The 20,989-nt window shown below is 39.3% G+C and overlaps 1 protein-coding gene across 1 annotated transcript in view; it reads left to right on the forward strand.

The window, feature by feature from the left end:
- SLC16A9 (solute carrier family 16 member 9) overlaps positions 1–19,610 on the forward strand; it is a 65,688-nt gene extending 46,078 nt beyond the window's left edge. Inside the window, exons 4-6 of the mRNA XM_008145478.3 lie at positions 9,304–9,399; positions 15,974–16,891; positions 17,547–19,610. Coding sequence (XP_008143700.2) covers positions 9,304–9,399; positions 15,974–16,891; positions 17,547–17,725 — 1,193 coding nt within the window. The 3' untranslated portion in view covers positions 17,726–19,610. The remainder of the gene's footprint in view (positions 1–9,303; positions 9,400–15,973; positions 16,892–17,546) is intronic.
- The last annotated feature ends 1,379 nt before the right edge of the window (positions 19,611–20,989 follow it).

Here is a 20,989-nt window from a genome sequence, read left to right on the forward strand (position 1 = left end):
AGTTTTTTCTTAGTGTCTGAAAAAGCCTAATTTGTTGACTACCAGTATTCCTCTTTTTTGCTTGAGACTGTTTCCCCAATAATAAATAATAGGAAAAATGGCAGCTAGCATTCACCGAGTACTTTCTGTGTGCCAGGGTCTGCACTAAGTGAGGTACCTGATCTCATTTGCACTTCCCAAGAACCTGTTTTACAAAAAAGTGAAGCGGAAAGTGAAATGACCAACTAAAGCAACATAGGGGTGGGGAGAACACGTGGAGTGGGGTCCACTCAGTCTGACACCACATCCTGACTCCTTTACATTTTTGTAATTGTTTTTAGTGCTTTTAGAACCCAAAGTTTATTTTAAATTTAACTACGTGCCCTAATACTACTCAGATGTTAATCCAAATGAGCAGGTCACTTGTTATTTCTTTGAGAACATAGTATGTTTGATATTTTATCTCTATAAAGCTTTAGACAGTTTTGAACCTGTAGCTACATATATATTGAATAATCATTTTGCATTCTTGTCTGAAATAATAAAAATAAAAATGTAGATATCTATGTTTATTCATGATGGGATTATTCCTTTCAGAACACAGGACAAATTATTTCTTCTAAGACAAAATTTCTTTTAGGATTGTTCTTTTTTGCATAGGAAATTGAATCATTAAATTGAACCATTGGTATGATTTGGGTATCTTCCCTAAACTCTGGACTAATCATTTAAAATTTCACAGGGTTTTGCTCCTACTCATGGTTTCTAGAGAAAGCCTTTATGAGCACATATCCAAAGTTCTCACTGACCTAAAAACTAACAAAAAGTGACACATTTGCATTACCTATAGATACAAATGATTTTTTAAAAGAAAAAAAATTAGCTGACATTGCCAAAGATTTATATACGTTAGATTGTGTTGGAAGAGTATCTAAGGATATACAAAAAGAAAAAGACAAAATGAACTAACTCCCATGATTAAATTTTAAAATTTCCCTAGCAACAGAGAGAGCTTTACCAGCTTGTGAAATTGGTTTGGATTTGGCTCATGTTACTGGAACCTTTCAATAGCTAACCCCTATGAACACATGTTCTTCAATTCATTAGATAGTGGTCTTGATTTACTCCTTTGGCGGCTACTGGTAGTGCTGGCGGGGTCAGAGAGCTTCCACTTGGCTTTCCCCACTATGGTAACTCTTACTCCACTGGCCAAGAAGCAGTATGAAGAGGGTTGTACTAACTAACATGTATGCCTGCTCCATTAAATAGCAGCAACTGGGGAAATGACTGTTGGATGGATCCACGGACTCAGAGGGCCTACTGTGAGCCAGACCTGGGCCATGATCCTATACGTTACCTGCTTCCCCCATGTGACCCCACTATAAAGGGAGACCATGTAAATACCTCAGATTTCTAATTAACAATGTCAGCTTGTACCCAGAGTCCAACAATGCTCAAAACATATCCCACTTATCCCGATGTGTGATCACCTAAATGCCGCCGTGGTTCTCTTTGGGTAAAGAGTCAGGGTATGATTATCTACTTGTCATTGTGTTTGTTGCAATGTCCTTCCTCCTGGCATAACCAGCCTCTCCTCTAGTTGATGGATTCTGGGTCAGAAAACGGGCTCAGGTCTGGAGAATATGTATGACTCTGATTTGGTGATAGATGCATGATTTGAAATCATGCAACTAGGAGGAAATGGTCAGCTCATGGAGAGACCCTTGGGCTTCGGGCCAGGAGATGTAGGTTCTGTGAGCTTGAGCAAGCACCTTTATTTCCACAAGTGACTGTCCCCTCACCTGAGGAGGCGGGCTTAGCAACCTACTCCCTATAGGTCTTGTGGGGACTCCACGAAGCCAAGCAAAAGATTTGAGTTGGATTTCAATTAATAATTTAAAAAACCACCCACTCTGGTAATTTTTGGGGCCCTGTGAGCTACTCCTTGCTAGCAGATTATTAACAGTTATTCCATGGTTGACTTGTTTGTGGTTTTATTTCATCAGTAGGCTCACAATATAGGGCTCATAGAATATTTGTGAGATACATAAATGAGAGAATAATGAATAATGACACTTCCATTCTGTCACCATTTGAAGTAGAGTATCCAATTGAAAAGGCAGTGACAGGAAATTATTACCCAGTCTAAACTCATTCTCCTTTCTGTATTATGAGTTCCTTAGAAAAACAAGGGCAAGATGCAGTCTAATGATAATATGCATGGAGCGCCAGCTCTGTGTAGAATTGTATTCTAAGCATTTTCATTCATCAGGAATGAATGAAATGGGCTCTTAAGATAGAAAGACTGGCATAGGGAAGGAGCAAGCATTAACAGAAGGCTCTGGGGTCAGACCATGTGGGTTAACTGTATTAGATCCACTTGCCAGCTATGTGACTCCAGACAAGTTACTTATCTTGTTCTCTCATTTTTAAAAGTGAGCATAATAATAGCATCCAACGTATAGGGTTTTACAGATTGATAATGCAATAAATAGTAGCTACTATAACCATTATTATTAGTTTTGTGACTTTGGAAAATTATTTAATCTCTCTGGCTTCTATTTTTATTTTTTCTAAAATGGCACTAATATGAGTACAGAGATATTGTGACTCTTCATGAGAGAATGTGTATAGAGAAGCACACAGAGGTATTTAATACATATTTGTTCCCTTCTCCTTGAATTTCTTTCTGACCTCTTAGTTCAAGAGCACAGCAGCAATTTTTTTTCCTACTAAAGAAGCTTTATGGAATCAGAAATATTTATCTAACAGATTAAAGAATATAGAAAAATAAAGTAATATAGTATCATGTTTAATCATCCTATAAAAGATCAAAAGAATGCTGAAGTGTGTTAATTGGCATAATTCTGTTTTACCATTTAATTGATATTTTAAAAAATAACATCTTGAACATATGATGTTATCTTGTTCAGTTTTTGTAGCTAAAATAAATGGCAGCTTGCCAGTCTTTTAATTGGCTATAAACCATGCTGCCAAACCTGGTAATTCAGGCTCCTGTTTTCTTAGTAACTTTCCTAAATCAGAAAAAAAAGGGTAGTGGGAGACTGTGGATGGGGTCGGATGAGGGGGTGCAGAAAATATGTCCTTAATGAATTGCTCAAGTGCCTTCCCAATAATTTCTCTTTGCTTTTCTGAAAAGTACAACTTCAAGTCAATTTCTTGTATTCTCTTCCTCCATAAGCTATTGTTATTTAGTTACCTGATTACTGTTTTCTTAATATTCTCTTCTTGATTTTTGGAAAAATTTAATTTTCTTTGCCTTCATTTTCTTGGTAACATCTGCATAGGGGGAGGGGAAAACCAAATTCGTAGAAAATCTGATTTTCTTACTCTAGTTCTAGCTATTGAGATAAAAGTCATTCCCTATATATTTCCTTTAGCAATTATAAGCTGTTTTTTGTTTTCAATGGTTAGATCATTAAAGATAGTCTTTTGTCTCTCATGGATGTTCAATTATAATAAGGAACTTTGATCTTCTAATTAGTCTCAGGCTATATCCACATAATGCTGTAATACTCAGGTAAAAGTGAAAAAATGTACCAACATAATAGCTATTTTTAGTACTTTGTTATGTTCCAGGTACAGATATTAAATCTTTTGCATTTTTATGTCTCTTAATCCTTATAGTTATCTTGTGAGATTGTTTTAAAGATAAGGAAACTAAGAAAGTTTAAGTAAACTCTCAAATTCCCAAAGTCACACAGCCAATACATGATAGAGTTGGGATTTGAATCTATAACTGTGCTCTTAACCAGTCAATGTCATGTTCAGGAGAGTTGGGCTAAGTATATAAAATTTAGAGTCATGTCAATTAAAAAAAAAAAAAAAGGACAACTACTTGGACTTTTTAACTTCCCATGCAGATGTTTTAGGCTGAAAACATAAGAGTACCAACATTTAACTACTTTAATTTACAGTTAGTTGCCCTATATTTGGATGCTCTAATCTTATTAATCTTTTTTAGCATCCTAAGTTACGTTCTCATTATTTCATTTCCAGGAATAGATATTTCTGTAATACTATTTGCAATTGCCAATCCTAACCAACCCTTTGAACAGGAATATGACGTATTGACTAAGATATTTAAAGAGGTTGTTGAAATGTTTGTTTCAGAATATACTGAACAGGAATTCTCCGAAATGACCAAGACAGAAGTCCCTACACTTTAGTGACCAACTGTCCCAGTTTGTCCAGGACTAAGGGCTTTCCTTGGATGTGAGGCCTCTAGTGGTCAAATGGGGGAAGTCCTGGGCAAATCTGAATAAGTGGGTTCCCCTCCTGTATACAGAGAGTCTGGATTGTGTGGCTCCACCCTTAGCACTTCTTAAGATTGCCACATTAGAATGCACTGTTACTAAAATATTTTATTTTTGTAAAAGTAACACTGCAGGAAGAAATTTTTATATTACAAATTCAGGGGTTCGACAGATGTCTGTTCAGTTTCACACAAAAAAATATGTATAATCACAGGATATTTAAAAATAATTCATAGACATTTTTAAAAATATGTACACCACTTCAAATTTTTTATTGCTTGTCCCCCCAAAATAAACCAAAATTTCATTTGCATGATTTTATTCTTATGCTAGTTCTTAGAGGTGTTTGCTTTCTGTATTCTGATTAAGAAGCATTTTATAGCTCTAGCTCAGTTGGTTGGGCATCTTTCTATACGCCAAAACGTCACTGGTTCGATTCTCATTCAGGCCACATGCCGGGGTTGTGGGCTTGACCCCCAGTAAGGGGAATGCAGGAGGTAGCCGATGGATGGTTTTCTCTCTCTCTCTCCCTTCCCCTCTCTCTAAAATCAATAAAAATATATTTTAAAAAAATTTTAAAGAAGGATTTTATAATATTACAGTATTTTCTTTCAATTTTAAAAAATATACATATATTTTTATTTATATACCCATATAAATACTATATATATGTATACCTACATAAAATAAAAATGATTGTTGTATTCATTCTGCTTATATATTTTGAAAACTTGTCATGGACTTTTTTCTATTCAATAAATATATTTTTACAACATAATTTTTATGTCAACTTTAACAGACAGTTTTTAAAAATATGTATTTTTATAGATTTCAGAGAGGGAGAGGAGAGAGAGAGATAAAAACATCAATGTTGAGAGAGAATCATTGATTGGCTACCTCCTGCACACACCCCACTGGGAATCATGTGCCTGGACTAGGAATCGAACTGTGACCTCCTGGTTAATAGGTCTGCACTCAACCACTGAGCCACACTGGCTGGACTTGAATTGAGTGTTTGAAGGACACAAGGATGTGGTCGGGTGGACACAGGTTGGAAAGGAAATGAGTGGTAGGAGAGGACATCCCAGTTCATATGCTCAGAGGCATAAAATAGAGTGCAGTCTTCTCATGGACGTTTGCTTAATGAATGCACAAGTCATATGGGAAGTTGCAAATCTGTCAAAGTATGGTTGTAACAGAGGCCGGTGATAAAAAGTTTTGCTTGGACTTTATTGTAAGACTGTGATGTGATGAGAATTATATGATAGCAGTTTAGAAGGTAGAATGGTGGGAAAAGTATCAGAGGCTAAAACAGATTAAGAGGCTATAGCTCAGATCAGAAAAGATGAGGTGAACTGAGGCAGTGGCAGTGCAGAAAGGCAGGGGGGTGGTGATCATTTAAGCAGTGGGTGTCATAAATCAGCAGTCGCCAAGGCTGCTGCCATTTTTGTTGGGATTTATTTATCTTCCTCCATTGCTGGGGGCAATCCAAGCTCCTGCTCTCTCCAGCTCCATGGCTGCTGCCATTTTTGTTGGGAATTATTTATCTTCTATAATTAGGAAACTTTGTAGCCTTGAGTGGAGGCCAGCGCTGGCCAGGGCAGGTGGGAAGCTTGGCTTCCTCCATTGCTGGGGAAACCCAAGCCTCCTGCTCACTCCTTGGCCACAGCCACCTTGGTTGGGTTAATTTGCATACTCGCTCCTGATTGGCTGGTGGGCATGGCTGGTGGGCATAGCGGAGGTATGGTCAATTTGCATGTTTCTCTTTTAATAGTGTAGATGTCTGGCTTCATAGAAGACACCTGCATTCTCCTATCTGCTCAGTACTCAATTGTTGCAATGTTTTTATGATTGAAGTGTATGAAGGAAATCTGGTCTCACACAAAGGTATAGTTGGAAAATGGATGAGATTTTAATAGCCTTTTCAGGTAATTGTAGATATTCTTCTTTGTCACTCAGTAAGGGACAATTTTCTAAAGGTTAATTGCAATTTGGAACCTGATATCACATCAGTAGACTTTTGTGCCCTGTTATATTAAGTCCATTTGTTTATTCTGTACTTGGATCTCTGCATTCAAACCTGATTTTGAAACATCATGAATTGGTTATTTGAAAAATATCAGTTCGTTGAGTTATGCAAGAATTTAAAAATGTTGGTACATTTCATTATACAGCATCTTAAAAATCATTTTTGTTAGCATCACCAATCGACTCATCAGAAAATCTATATGTATTGGGAAGTTGTCAAATTCATGGTGATAGAGACAAATTTCCAAAATTGTTGTTTTTGCTGGAATTTCTATCATTGGTAACAATGACTGTCAGTTGCTTCCCTTATTAATTTGTTTTTGAGGAAACATCTGCCAAATACCCACGTCTGAGTAAACTAGTTTGTCTGTCATACATTCTTTCAAATACAAACAAGGTTACATGAAAAAGTGGCTATTTTAGCTGACTCATAAAACAATTACATGAGCGCTTTCCTTGCAACAATTGTAATTCAGACTAAGCATTTTTTAAAAATTGTGTTTGTTTTTACTGTGAGCATGTGATGGTGAAGCATAGAAGGTATAAAGTTTGGCACCAGTACTAAGGCTCTTGGAGTTTTACTGACCATCAGCATAAATGTGAACATAATGTAATAAACAGCAGCAACAGAGAGCATCTTAGTATTATTATGAAAACAGTTTTGACTTTACGGGCTCTATGGAAGATCCTGGGGACTCTCAAGATGTCTCGTTAACAACTGTTGATTTAAGATCATCCTGATACAGACCTGGGGAGGCCTCATGCCACCTTCTGCTTTTGGAAAAGTTTGAAGAAAAGGCATTTCAAACTTATGCTACATTTTTTTTAAAAAAGTGAGATAATCTTATCTGAAATCCATGGCCTTAAAACAATTTTTTAAAACTTTACTTTTAGCCAAAATTACAAGTTTAAAAGTTGCTATTTCAACTTTTCTAGAGTGGCATTTAGTAATTGGATATGTCTTTTTGTGTGTGTCTCTAAATGCCTAACATTTGTAAGAGCCCTAACAACCAAATCACAGGAAAGTAAATTCAGCCCTCTTCCTTAGTAAAGAGTAACTTTTTTTTATTTATTTCACAAAATTGATTGTCTAGAAATAAGTCTTATATCATGTCTTAAAGTGTTCTATATAGTAATAACAACTGTATAAACCAATCCAACTCCTGTCTTAGTTGTTAGTATTTCTTCCCTGAACTCAGACAAAAGGATGCTTTACTTTAAAAGGTTTATTTAAGTGTAATTGTTTTAATCTATCTCATTTTTTAAGAAGACTTTTTATGCAATCAAAGATGATCATCTGAGTCCTGTGTTATTTAAAGAGCTAATTTCCTAGAATGTTTGTGCGATATATTTGTTAAGTCCAGGTATTCTTTCTAATTATAGTACATGTAGCAATTAAAAGTAATGAAAATGATCTTAATAACTTATCTAATGGGCCATGGTTAAAATTCAGTTTTTAGACTGTAGCTTATGTGTCATTTATAGAGTGATTCTTAAGAACAGGTGATGTTGCAGATGAAAAGCAAAAAGTTATGGGTTAGAAGCCAGAGGGAATTTTTATGAAAAACAAACTGAGATCATTAGGTACTTAATAGGGATGAAAAGTTTAAGCTAACAAACAGAGCCTTGGAGGAGATCTGAAGATAAATATTGAACTTGGGGTCTCAAGAAAGGGAAGTTTACATTTACAGAAAAGTAGAGAATAGTATAACAAACAACTATCTGCCACTTACATTTAATAATTATTAATCTTTTATTTTATTTGTTTTGTCTTTTTTTTGTGTGTGAAGATACTTTAAAAGACATCATGACATTTTACTTCTAAATAAGGTAATGTTGTTATGAGAATGTCCAAATTGATGGAAGAGTTTATCTGAGCCAAACGGTGCACATGCCTAGAAGTCAGATCTCAAGAGATTGAGAAAATGCTCCCAAGAATGACAGTTTTGCAGTTCTTTTTATGTATTTGGAATCAAAGGAGGGAATTTAAGGAGATTACACGAAATCTATTGGTGGTAGGTAAAGGAGGTGGGAGAAAGCACGTTGGGGAAATCTCCAAGGTTGGATAAAAAATGGAGAGGTATATATTCCCTTTACATTGGTGGATACAGGATAGTTAACATTTTAACAGTTACAGTAAGTAGATGGTGTTCAGGCAACAAGATCGTGTGCTCCCTTCAGGGTGGCTATACCTTTGAGGAGTCTGGAAAAGAGAATTACTCTGGCATTTCAAAGATGCGTTAACCTAAATGCACAAGTAGGATGGACAAGCCTTAAGGCAAAGATAAACCATTTACTAAGAAAGTTATAGGCCTGGTGCTTAACTACTTACCATGACCTGCCCAAAAAGAAATTTATGATCAGATCACCTTGTGAGGTTACTTTCAGCCACTGAGTTTGTCAGATTTATGACATAATCCTTTTTTGTTTATAATAATTTGCAGCTCTAAAAGAGAAAAACTTACCAGTATACATTTTACTGTGATGTGTTAATCTGAAGACAACTAGGGACATGCCTGAGGGTCTTTGTTTTGCAAACTGAGGTGTGCAAGCTATAAGCTCTTGCAAAATAGGCTGGGATGATGAAAGGGATTTTATAAAATTGTTTAGAGGACTTAGAGGAGGAAGAACGGTGAGCAAAGGACAAGAACTTGGGAAGAGAGACAGAGATATTAAATGGGCACATTTGGTTAAATTTTGCTATTTGGTATGTGGTTTAACCATTTTCTCTCCCTGCAATATCTTAATTCAAACTTGAAGTATTCATTTATGCTTTATAAATTGGATTAATTTTTTCAACTTGTCCCTGATCTTTGGGTGTGTAGAGTGAAAACTGAGCCTACATAAATGTGTCCATTGGAGCTGCACAACTAACATTGAATGTATCTAGGAATTCATACTTGGAAGAGTTTTAGGCAGTTGGTGACAGAATGCCCTATTGGAATTATTCCCCCCCCCCTTTTTTTTTGCGTTGAAGTAATATATGTAATTAATCTATGCAATGTCTTCTTATGTTTAGGTCTCGGATGTGGTTTATTATATACTGCAACAGTGACCATTACGTGCCAGTATTTTGACAGCCGCCGAGGCCTTGCACTTGGCCTGATTTCAACAGGTACATTTTCAAAATAAGTACAGTATTGCCCCTATTCAGCCTTCTAATCAAAGTTAAAAGTTGGCAAACAGATAATGTGTAACCAACTACTCCCAGCTACCACTCAGGTAGCACCTTTTCTTTTTCTCTCTATTCCTACAAGACAATTTTATTTTCCACTGTAAATGTGGCATAGCGTTCAGAAAAGCCTAAGATATACATATGAAAACCTTTATTTCAAAGGTGTGTTAACCGAGAGGCACAGCAACACTGAACAGGGCTCGCTTAAGGCAAAAAAATAAATCTTTTACTAAACAGTTATAGGCCTGGGCAATGACAACCCAGGAATTTCTGATGAGATCACCCTGTGAGTTTACTTTCCATAGAACCCCTTTTCTCCGCCCACAGACATCATATAGGAAAGAAAGCGGATGGGCCCAGTAAATTTGAGAGTCACATGCTGGTGAGAACCTTGCTGAAAGAAGTGGACAGCGTGTATATAAAGCCCCTTATCCCTGAGAAAGACAGGAGAAAAGGAAGGGAAATGGTGACACTGCCAGAAAGACGGATGCTGATAGCTCTCGACCTCCATTTACTGTGACACTTACAATTCCCACACAAAAAAGGGGAAAGGACTGATTTATGAATACAGCTCACTGACCTATGTGCACAGCCGAAGACGGGCTGTTTACTCTTGCTGTTCCTTTAATAATCAAGAGATGATCACTGCGGGGGTGGGGAATCCTATATAATAACTAGCTTTCCCGTTGCAGGAAAATTCCTGCAATGGGATTTCCTGCTGCACTCTACCCCGCCTCCGGTCCGCCCTTGCCGCCCGCCTCGCCTTCTCCTCCAGCCCGCCCGAGTTTCCCTTCGCCCCCGGCCCCGCCTCCGCTCCGCCCGCCCCGCCTTCTCCTCCAACCCGCCCGCGTTTCCCTTCGCTCCCGGCCCCGCCTCTGCTCCGCCCTTGCCGCCGGCCCCGCCTTCTCCTCCAGCCCGCCTTCGTTTCCCTTCGCCCACAGCCCTGACTTCGCTCCTCCCTTCTCCTCCCCCCGCCCCCCTGGCTTGCTTGCTTCTTCGAAACTTTACTCCCCTTTGCAGCTCTTGGCTTTTTCTGACACTGTCTTGATATGCAAATTAGCCGCCATCTTTGTTGGGGCAATTTGCATACTCGTCCTGATTGGTTGGTGGGCGTGGCTTGGTTGGTGGGCTTGGCTTAGGTGTAGCGAAGGTGCGGTCAATTTGCATATTTGTCTATTATTAGATTAGATAGACAAATATGCAAATTGACCACACCTCCGACACACCCAGAAGCCACGCCCACAAGCCATGCCCACCATCCAATCAGAGCGAGCATGCAAATTAACCCAAACCAAGATGGCTACAGCCACAGAGAGCAAGGTTCCCTAGGTAACAGAGGAAGCCAAGCTTTCTGCCAGCCGTTGCAGGCCTAAGCCTCCACTCAAGCTACAAAGTTTCAATTATAGAAGGTAAACAAATTCAAACAAATGGCAGCAGAATGGAGCTTGAGAGAGCAGCCAGGGTTGCCGCTGGCAACAGAGGAAGCAAAGCTTTCTGCACACCCTGGCCGGGCCCACCCGCTTAAGGCAACAAAGTTTCAATTATAACCCCAACACAAATGGATTCAGGCCTCGGAGGGAGCCCCAGGCTTGGCTCTGCTCCAGGCTACAAAGTTTCAGTTGTAGAAGGAACATAAATTCCAGATACCAGGGTCTCTGCTTGCGTCCCAGGGGGCGTGGCCCACCTGCAAACCATCACAGGCCCCTCACTCAGGCCGCCCCACGCCCCAAGGGAACCCCACCTTGATCAGGGACACCCTTCAGGGCAAACCAGCTGGCCCCCACCCCTGTACCAGGCCTCTATCCTATCTAATAAAAGAGAACTATGCAGATTGATCATCACTGCAACACACAATATAGCTGCCCCCATGTGGTCAAAGATCCTGCCCCCATGTGGACACAAGATGGCCACCACAAGATGGCCAGCAGGAGAGGGCAGTTGGGAGGCACCCTGCCTGCAAGGGAGGGCAGTTGAGAGGGACCAGGCTTGCAAGGGAGGGCAGTTGAGAGGGATCAGGCCTGCAAGGAAGGGCAGTTGGAGGTGATCAACCCTGCAGGAGAGGGCAGTTAGGGGTGACCAGGCCAGCAGAGGAGGGAAGTTGGGGGCAAACAGGCTGGCATGGGAGTGATTAGGGGGTGATCAGGCTGGCAGGCAGAAGCAGTTAGGGGCAATCAGGAAGGCAGGCAGGCAAGCAATTGGGAGCCAGCAGTCCTGGATTATGAGAGGGATGTCCGACTGCCCTTTTAGGCCCGATCCCAGGGATCGGGCCTAAAAGGGCAGTCGGACATCCTTTGAGGGGTCCAAGATTGGAGAGGGTACAGGCTGGGCTGAGGGACAACCCCTCTCCGTGCACGAATTTCGTGCACCAGGCCTCTAGTATAAATATAAAAGTTTCTGGACTCTGACATTTTAAAGTGGAGCTTTATTTTTCAGTTGGATTCTTTTCCTAGGCTGTTTAGGGAATTTATCAAAGTTTCTGTAGCCAATAGTTTATGAGTTTGGTTAGGAGATAAAGCTGCCAAGTTTACTAAAAGCTGTACGTTTACAGACACTCCCTGTTAGTGAGTGGGTGTTCCTCGGAAGCCAGGCTTTCAGATACGCTGAGGAACTTTAGTAGTAGATCTGACAACAGGATCCAAACTAACGTTTTGTTCCTGAGGCCAACCCAAGGGCAACAAAGTGATTCGAGAAGGAATTACATCTAGCTGGATATTTACTCAAGGTGGCTTAAAGAAGCATTGGCGGCCTGGCCGGTTTGGCTCAGTGGATAGAGCATCGGCCTGTGGACTGAGGGGTCCCAGGTTCGATTCCGGTCAAGGGCATGTACCCTGGTTGCGGGCACATCCCCAGTGGGAGGTGTGCAGGAGGCAGCTGATTGATGTTTCTGACTCTCTATCCCTTCCCTTCCTCTCTGTAAAAAATCAATAAAAATATTTTAACAAGCAAACAAACAAAAACAGAATAAAGAAGCATTGGCAGGTGAGAAATGGGAATCATAGTGTCGGGGGGAGATATGGCCACAATCTGAGGACATGGCTAAGATAGAAATGGGAAAAGAAATAGAAAGAACAAGATGAAGAATCCAGAATGGTTGAAATGCAGTTTCCAGGACCCGACAGGATCTCCCAAAAGTGTGGGGAGTGTGATAATAGGCATGGCAGCTTAAAGGACAATAGGTCTTACCTATCCTGTATATTTTTGTAGAGGCACTATAATGAAGCAACAGGCACAGACCCTGGAGTCAGACCTGGTGTTGAATCCTGCCTGTGTCACATCCGCTAGCTGTCTGTTGATGGACAAGTCAGTTAATGGTTCTGTTAACTGTTAAGCCTCAGTTTTCTGAACTGTAAAATGGGAATAAAAGAGTCCCATCAGGTTATTGGGAATATTAAAAGAGTTATTGTGTAAGACACATGGCAAGGGCTCTAAAAGTATTAGCCATTATAATAATGCCCTAGATTTCTCTGACTCTTCAAATTTGTTTGTGCTGAAGATGTTGAAAATAGTTTATTGAGAGAGCTGCTCCTGCTTTTCACTCAGTCTAGGGAGGAGGGCATAAGGACTTGAGCCAAAAATGGAGCTACTATGGACAGTCAAGACTTGGCAGAATTAAGGCGTTTGCAGTGTCAACTCACAGGGAGCTAGGTGAGGCAAAATTAGGGAGAAGCTTAAATCTACTCTCTTAGTCTGTTCAGGTTGCTATAAGAAAGTACCATAGACTGGACGGCTTGTAAACAATAGAAAAGTATTTTTTTTATAGTTCTGGAAGCTGGGAAGTCCAAGAACAAGGCACTCTCAGTGTCTGCTGAGGGCCCATCTTCTGGTTCATAGAGGTCATCATTTCATTATGTCCTCATATGGCCGAAGGGGAGAGGAAGCTCTCTGGGGTCTCTATTATAAGGGCACTAATCCCATTCATGAGGGCTTCGCCATCATGACCTAATCACCTCCCATAAATCCCACCTCCTAATATCATCACCTTGCAGGCTAGGTTTCAGCATATGAATTTTGGGGAACACAGACAGTCTATAACATCCAACTTCAATGAAAGAGATAACAAGCAAAATATAACTCACAGTAGAATATTTCTAAATTGAACAGAAATTAATAGTGAAAATACTTGCAGCATTGTGACCTAGTTGAAAGAAAGGAGCATGGGCATGAAATGAAGGTTTTGGGAACTCGGTCTTGCTCCGTAGTGAACTGGGGTTGGTAAACTAATGCCCGTGGCCCAAGTCTGGTGTACTGCCTGCATTTGGACAGCTCACAAGCTCAGAACGATTTTGTATTTTTTGTGTAGTTTTTAAAAATCAGAAGAAGATTTTCCTATGGCAGGGGGAAATTATGTGAAATTCAAATGTTAGTGCTCATAAGTAAAGTTGTATTGGAACACAACCATGCTCATTCCTTTACCAACCTTCTCTGGCCCCTTTCATGCTTCAGGGGCAGAGCTGAGCACTTACGACAGAGATTGTATGGCCCTCTATGGCTTAAACATTTATTCTCTGCACCTTTATAGGAAAGGATTATCGATCCCTGGTATTAATAGTCAATCAAAGCATGAGTGTCTCTCTTACTGTTTCAGTAACTGAACATCAATTACCATTTTCCCTCTTTGTGATAATATGTAACTTAGACATGCATGAAGCATAATTCATCCTTTATTTCACTTCACCATTTACATTGATGATTTTCATTATTATATTTTTTACATTGATGATATTTAACTTAGGGTTTTCTTTCTGAAAATTAAAAATTATAGTTTTCAGTTTACAAAGTTCCACAAGAAAGCTCTTAATTACTCGTTATTGCCCTGAAAGGATTCCTGCATCTTTCTAAGCTTTGGCTGCATTCTTGTGAGATGTAGGCTTGGGAAACTACTGCCTAATGTATAATTTGATTGTGCTGTCCTATCTTATATTTAGCACATCATATGTATTCTATATATTTTGGTTGAATTAATTTAACATGTCTTCCTTATATTTATGATGTTGAGAGCTAAACTTGGATGGTGAGCAATGGAGAAGTTGCTTATTTTTTTTCAATTTAAGGTCAAAATACAGAACTTGCAGAACACCAAGAGTATTTGTAGGTATCTAATGTTATGGCACTTTGTTAGAATCTATACAAAGAAATGGTATTAGGCAAAAATGTGAATTAACAGTAAGTGGAGGTTACTGCAGTACAGAAGTACATGAAATAGTGCTGTTTTCTATTCTTTCGGTTTGTTTTCTGAAGTGCTTTTTAACTTTGGAAGTATGTGTCACTTTTAAAAAGATAAGGGGAGGATTAAATTTGTCTACTTATTATTTTTCAGTAGTCAGCAAAGAAGATACTATCTTACTAGCCACAAAATGATATTACTGTAGCTGCCATTACATCAATATGAGCTATTAACATGTTAATGCAAAGAATTTTTAGGGAGGGCATTAAAAAGTTAACTTCTAAAATGTTAGAGAGGGATAACTATGGTCCCAAAGAAAATGCTTCTTTACAAGTCTGAGAGTCATTCGGTTGTTTGTAAGAATTTTCGATAAGATGGGTTTTTGCTGTAAGCATGGCATCCTGTTGGGGTTATGAAGTAATTTGGTATAGATCATTTTAAAAGTATGATTAACCTATTTACCTATTTTTAAAACAGTTCTATTTATTACTCTCCTGCTTTTTCATGTGACATTTTTCAATGATATTTAAATTTTAAAATACTCAATTTTTTAAAAAGTTGAAATCAGAACATCGCTAATTAATTCAGCTGATGTAACATGAGGTTCCAATATGTTTAGTGTGATCTATGCTTAAAAAACAAACAACCAGAAAATCCTGGAAAATTTACTAGGCATACTTTGTGATTTTAATGCCCTATCAAATTCCACTTTACTCTTTTCATAGTTTAGTAATGTGAATCATTATATTCTGGTGATTTAGCAGTGGATTTGAACTATCACACCGTGACAAATATCCCATAAAAATTAAAATATATTCTTCAGCTCAAAAAATAAAATATGAGTATTTACTTGTTCAAAGGGAATAAATATATAGCACAGAGCCTGGCACATAATAAGTGCAAAAAAGGTAGTTGCTTAAGGTATTTGTTAAGAATCTGGGCTCCAGGAGTCAGAATGATTGAGTGTGCCTCCTACTGGTGCCATTTACAGCTCTGTGACCTGCGGCAAATTTCTCAACCTTTCTAGCCCTCGGTCACCTCAGGTATAGGTTGGGAATAATAATAGGCCCTACACAATATGATCATTGTCAGGATTAAACAACATCGTGCAATGTGAAGTGCTGAACACTGTCTGAACTACAGATGTTATTTCTTAAAATAAATATCCTATCATAATAGTATTACTATTATTGTTATCATTACCTTTCATCTTCTTGCTGTGATTTTTCACATGATGGCACGCCCGAGTGCCAGTGGAAAAAAGAAATTGCACTGCGCTGCCGATAATACTTGTCCCGAGAGCCCCACGTTATAAGAGATTAAGATTGAACAGTTCCCTTTCCCTTTTAGGTTCAAGTGTTGGACTTTTTATATATGCTGCTCTGCAGAAGCTGCTGATTGAGTTCTACGGACTGGACGGGTGCCTGCTGATTGTGGGTGCTTTAGCTTTAAATATATTACCCTGCGGCAGTCTGATGAGACCCCTCCCGCCCTCCGATTGCCCTTTGCCTGAGAAAACAGCTCTGGAAAATGTACCAGATAGATACTCCATTTACAACGAAAAAGAAAAGAACCCGGAAGAAAGCATTAACATCCTTGAAAAGAGCTACGGAGGTGAGGAGACCTGCAGGAGCACGGTGGCCAATGGTGCCTGGAAGCAGGACATCCTCCTTCATCAGAACCCAGCAGCCACGGCGCACACAAAAGAGACGGAAACCTACAGAAAGAAAGTGGCAGAACAGACGTATTTTTGCAAACAGCTTGCCAAGCGGAAGTGGCAATTATATAAAAACTACTGTGGAGAAACGGTGGCTCTTTTTAAAAACAAAGTATTTTCGGCGCTCTTCATCGCTATCTTCCTTTTCGACGTCGGAGGGTTTCCACCTTCGTTACTTATGGAAGACGTAGCAAGAAGTTCAAATGTGAAAGAAGAAGAGTTTATTATGCCTCTTATTTCCATTATTGGCATTATGACAGCAGTTGGTAAACTCCTGTTGGGGATACTGGCTGACTTCAAGTGGATTAATACCTTATATCTTTACATAGCTACCTTGATACTCATGGGCCTGGCCTTGTGTGCCATTCCATTTGCCAAAACTTATGTCACGTTGGCCATACTTTCTGGGATCCTAGGGTTTCTTACTGGTAATTGGTCCATCTTCCCGTATGTGACCACAAAGACTGTGGGGATTGAAAAATTAGCCCACGCCTATGGGATATTAATGTTCTTTGCTGGACTTGGAAATAGCCTTGGACCACCAATTGTTGGTAAGATATTTATCTTTAAGTCACCCATTTTACTGCTCTCCTTTGTGACTTCCCCAGATAGAGAAATTCGGATTGTAATAATAGCACAGATTTGCCCAAAATAAATCTGCATGGGAAGTGTCATGATAATGATTTATTCAAAATCACTTTGCTGCCCTCGCTGGATTGGCTCAATGGATAGAGCATCAGCCCGCGGAATGAAGGGTCCCGGGTTCAATTCCCATCAAGGGCATGTACCTCCATTGCAGGCTCAATCGCTGGCCCTGATACAATGCTTGTGGAAGGCAACCTATCGATGTGTCTCTCTCACACCGATATCTCTCCCCTCCTTTCCACTTGCTCTAAAAAATCAATGGAAAAATATCCTCGGACGAGGATTAACAACAAAAAAATCACTTTGCTATAGTTGCAAAGCCAATCTTCTTGCTCAGGGATTTGTGTTTATTCTTTATTTGGGAGAAAACCAAAATGCCTGCTTATTCTTGTCCAAATTTTGATAAATTCTCCTTTTCTAATTCCCAGCAGGCCATCTACTTTGAGAGTAGATGGAATATACTATATTCTCATACTGTGTATAAAATTGATGAAGTTAGAGTATGGGCTTCATATTCATACTATTTATATCAAACTCACTTTTTTCTCCCTCTCTCTCCAGGTTGGTTTTATGACTGGACCCAGACCTATGACATTGCATTTTTTTTCAGTGGCTTCTGCGTCCTGCTGGGAGGTTTTATTCTGCTGCTGGCATCCTTGCCCCCCTGGGAAATACGCAACAAGCAACTCCCCAAGCCAGCTCCAGCAGCCTTTGTGTACAAAGTTGCCTCTAATGTTTAGAGCAATATTGGAAGGCAACATGAGACTTTTTCAGAGCACAATTACACTGTGGCTGACGCTGACTGATTTTTTAAAGCATATCCTATTCTCTATGTACCTCTATCTCCTGTATTTTTCCCCCTCTTTTTTTCTTTTCCCAAGAAGCAGGACTATTCTGTGTTGATATTATTCCCGAGTTCTTGACATTGTAAACATTTTGGCCAGCCTCAGAGGACTTTCTCTGTGCAAAGAAATAATTTCTCTGCAGACGCCATTCGTTCCATTGCAAAGCACCCAGAGGGGGCTCTTCTGTTTTAGACCTGCAGGCGGCATGATGAGATATGTGTGCTTGCCGCTATGGACTCGACTCTCTATGTTAGACGAGCTAGTGAATAGAGGACTTTGAGCCAGTCAAGAAATGAAAGTGGTTACTAAGACAGTATTAAGAATTGCAGTGGAGCAAACTGATCATTTAAAAAAAAAAAAAAGACATTCTAAATTACAGTCACCGGTTCTAATTATTCTGTTTTATTTACCTTGATGAAGCACCCACAGATTTGGTGCCCATCAAGCATGAGGTGTTTGCTGAGATGCAGGCGATCTCCAAATGGTGGAGTACTCACTATAGCCTTTCTTCATGGTTGGCTGCTATAACCTCGCTTACTCTTGTCTGTCAGCATCCATTCAGCTGATGTTTCCCAGGAAGTGCTGATTTTACCTATTTCCAAATTGGAAATGCATATTTAAACCATTCCGTTCTGGCAAATGGGAAACATCCATTTGCTTCGGGCACAGTGAGGATGAATTGCAAGTCCTTGCATATCTTCTCGGTTTATTTGCTATTATCAGATTTTACCACTATCACATTTTAATTCAAGGGCAGAACTAAAAAGTGTGTGTGTGTGTGTGTGTGTGTGTGTGTGTAATGTTCTAAGTCTGTGTGGGACATGGGAAAGGGAAAAGGCAATAAGAAGTTGATACCCTGATTCAACTTCATTCATTCTTAAGAAAAATGTTCTGGAAGAAAATAAATGTTTAATGCATTGACATTTTTCTAAATAAATGTTTTTAAAACTTTTGTATGCATCAGATTCTTCTATAGGTCCTTTTAAAAAAATACCACTCTGAGAGACTTTAATCCTATAGGTCTAGGCTGTGGGCCCAGGATCTATATTTTTAATGTGATTCTGATAACACAGCCGGGGTTGAGAATGACTGTTGTAAAACTGGCAACACAGAAACATTTATTCTCTCAACTCAAACAAACAAACAAACAAGAAACCATTGAGGTGATGAGTTTTTATAAATAGCCAAGTGTGGTTCTTTAAATAGGAGGCATTCTTCCCATTGTGCCAAAATTGTGTTTTTTTTTTTCATTTTTTTTGAAATACATATCTAAGATTATTTCATACTTCTATGTTGCCTTTCTTCTAAGGCACCTGAAGCACTTTATAAGCATGAATCCCCACAACACCTCATTGAGGTGGGTAAATAGTGCTTTTCTATGCAGTTAACCTGGGGTATGGGGAGTTTCATAACTGAGTTAATCCTACTCAATAAGGAAATAATGGGGCTCCAAAGTGCCTTGGACTTCCGCTCCACACTCAGACTTCTGGAATTTCTGTACCTCATTTTTTAGTTACTGTCGAGGTTGGTAGATAAAATGAGTGACATTTAAAAAAATTAAACTAAATGTTTTTGTGTTGAAAGTTTCTTTTTGCCAATATTATATTCAGGAAGTCCAATAACCTGATAAAGCTTAACGTTTTTGGCGTCCCCACATTCATCAATGTTGATAATTGTCCAAATGCATCTTTTCTATGTCTACTAATGTCATCCAATGTGTGCATTATCCATTGTCTAGGGAATGAATTTTAATGCACAATAAAATATTTTTTGTTTGTTTTACATCAGTTTGGTTGCTTTTTCTCTTCTTAGCCAGTCCCCCTCCCCACTTCAAAATTATATACAGTGACACCTCCCTTGAATGTAAAAATAGAAATTATCTGCTAACTATTTCAGTTTCCAGAATTTGATGATTGGACATTAGTATCTGCAAAAGTCAGTTTGCTAAGTTATTTTGACCATTGCCTTCCTAAAAGCTAATATGTCAGTTCTACAGAATCCTTTTGAAGAAAAGGGGACAGAATCCTTTTCAAGATTATTGGCAGGCTCTCCTTGGGGCATGCCTACTCAAATCTCCTTTTCCCAGTGAATTTTCTTTCTCCTAAACTCTAAAGGTCCCCACAAGACTTGCAACCAAAAGAGCAATGGGCAGCAGCAACTCGTCCTGGGCTAACCCCCTGAATCTATCTCCAAAGCCCTCTTTTCTCTGACTTTCCAGTGAGCTTACAGCAGCCCTGCCCAGCTCTTTCCTGTTGCTTCTTATGTCCTAGATAGAAGCCCTTCCTTGTTTCACTGTCCCCAGCTTTAATAAACATACTCTCAAAAATTTTAAAAAAATTTCTTAAAGATGATCTCATCAGTCATTAATGGAATTCTTAAATCCAAGCACATTTTCTTATTTATCCCTACTAATAGCCCTATGAGATAGGGATTATGATCCTTACTGTATGGTTCAAATGTCATTTTCATGATATGAACAACATATATGTCATTTCCAAAAGCAAAATGTGTAAGGTTTGATTTCTAACATATCTAGTTACTAAAGCCAAGCTTTAGTGTATAGATATGTGATATTTATAGAAGTAATTATTTATAACTTACCTATTTCTTAAGAATTAGCTCTTTAAAAACACAATAATGAAATTATATTGATTAGAATACAATCTTTCTTTTGTGAGTTAAAAGGTATTTCTTTTTATATTTTATTGATTTTTTACAGAGAGGAAGGGAGAGGGATAGAGAGTTAGAAACATCGATGAGAGAGAAACATCGATCAGCTGCCCCCTGCACACCCCCCACTGGGGATGTGCCCACAACCAAGGTACATGCCCTTGACCGGAATCGAACCTGGGACCCTTCAGTCCGAAGGCCGACGCTCTATCCACTGAGCCAAACCAGTTTCGGCAAAAGGTATCTCTTGATATTCCAAGTGCCTGGGGCTGAGCTGGGGAAAGCTGTGAACTAAGAGAGTTTGCTAGGGACCCTCTTCCCTGACTTTAATACTTTCTCACTCCTCTCTCTCTCTCTCTCTCTCTCTCTCTCCCCTCTCTCTCTCTCTCTCTCCCCCCCTCCCTCTCTCCACCTAGGAGCCAGCTGGTGATCTAATTTTCTCTACAGTGACGATGTCATCAGAAGATAAGGTTCAGCCACCAACTTTTG

Source organism: Eptesicus fuscus, chromosome 17, assembly GCF_027574615.1.
Source record: "Eptesicus fuscus isolate TK198812 chromosome 17, DD_ASM_mEF_20220401, whole genome shotgun sequence".
NCBI lineage: Eukaryota > Metazoa > Chordata > Mammalia > Chiroptera > Vespertilionidae > Eptesicus > Eptesicus fuscus.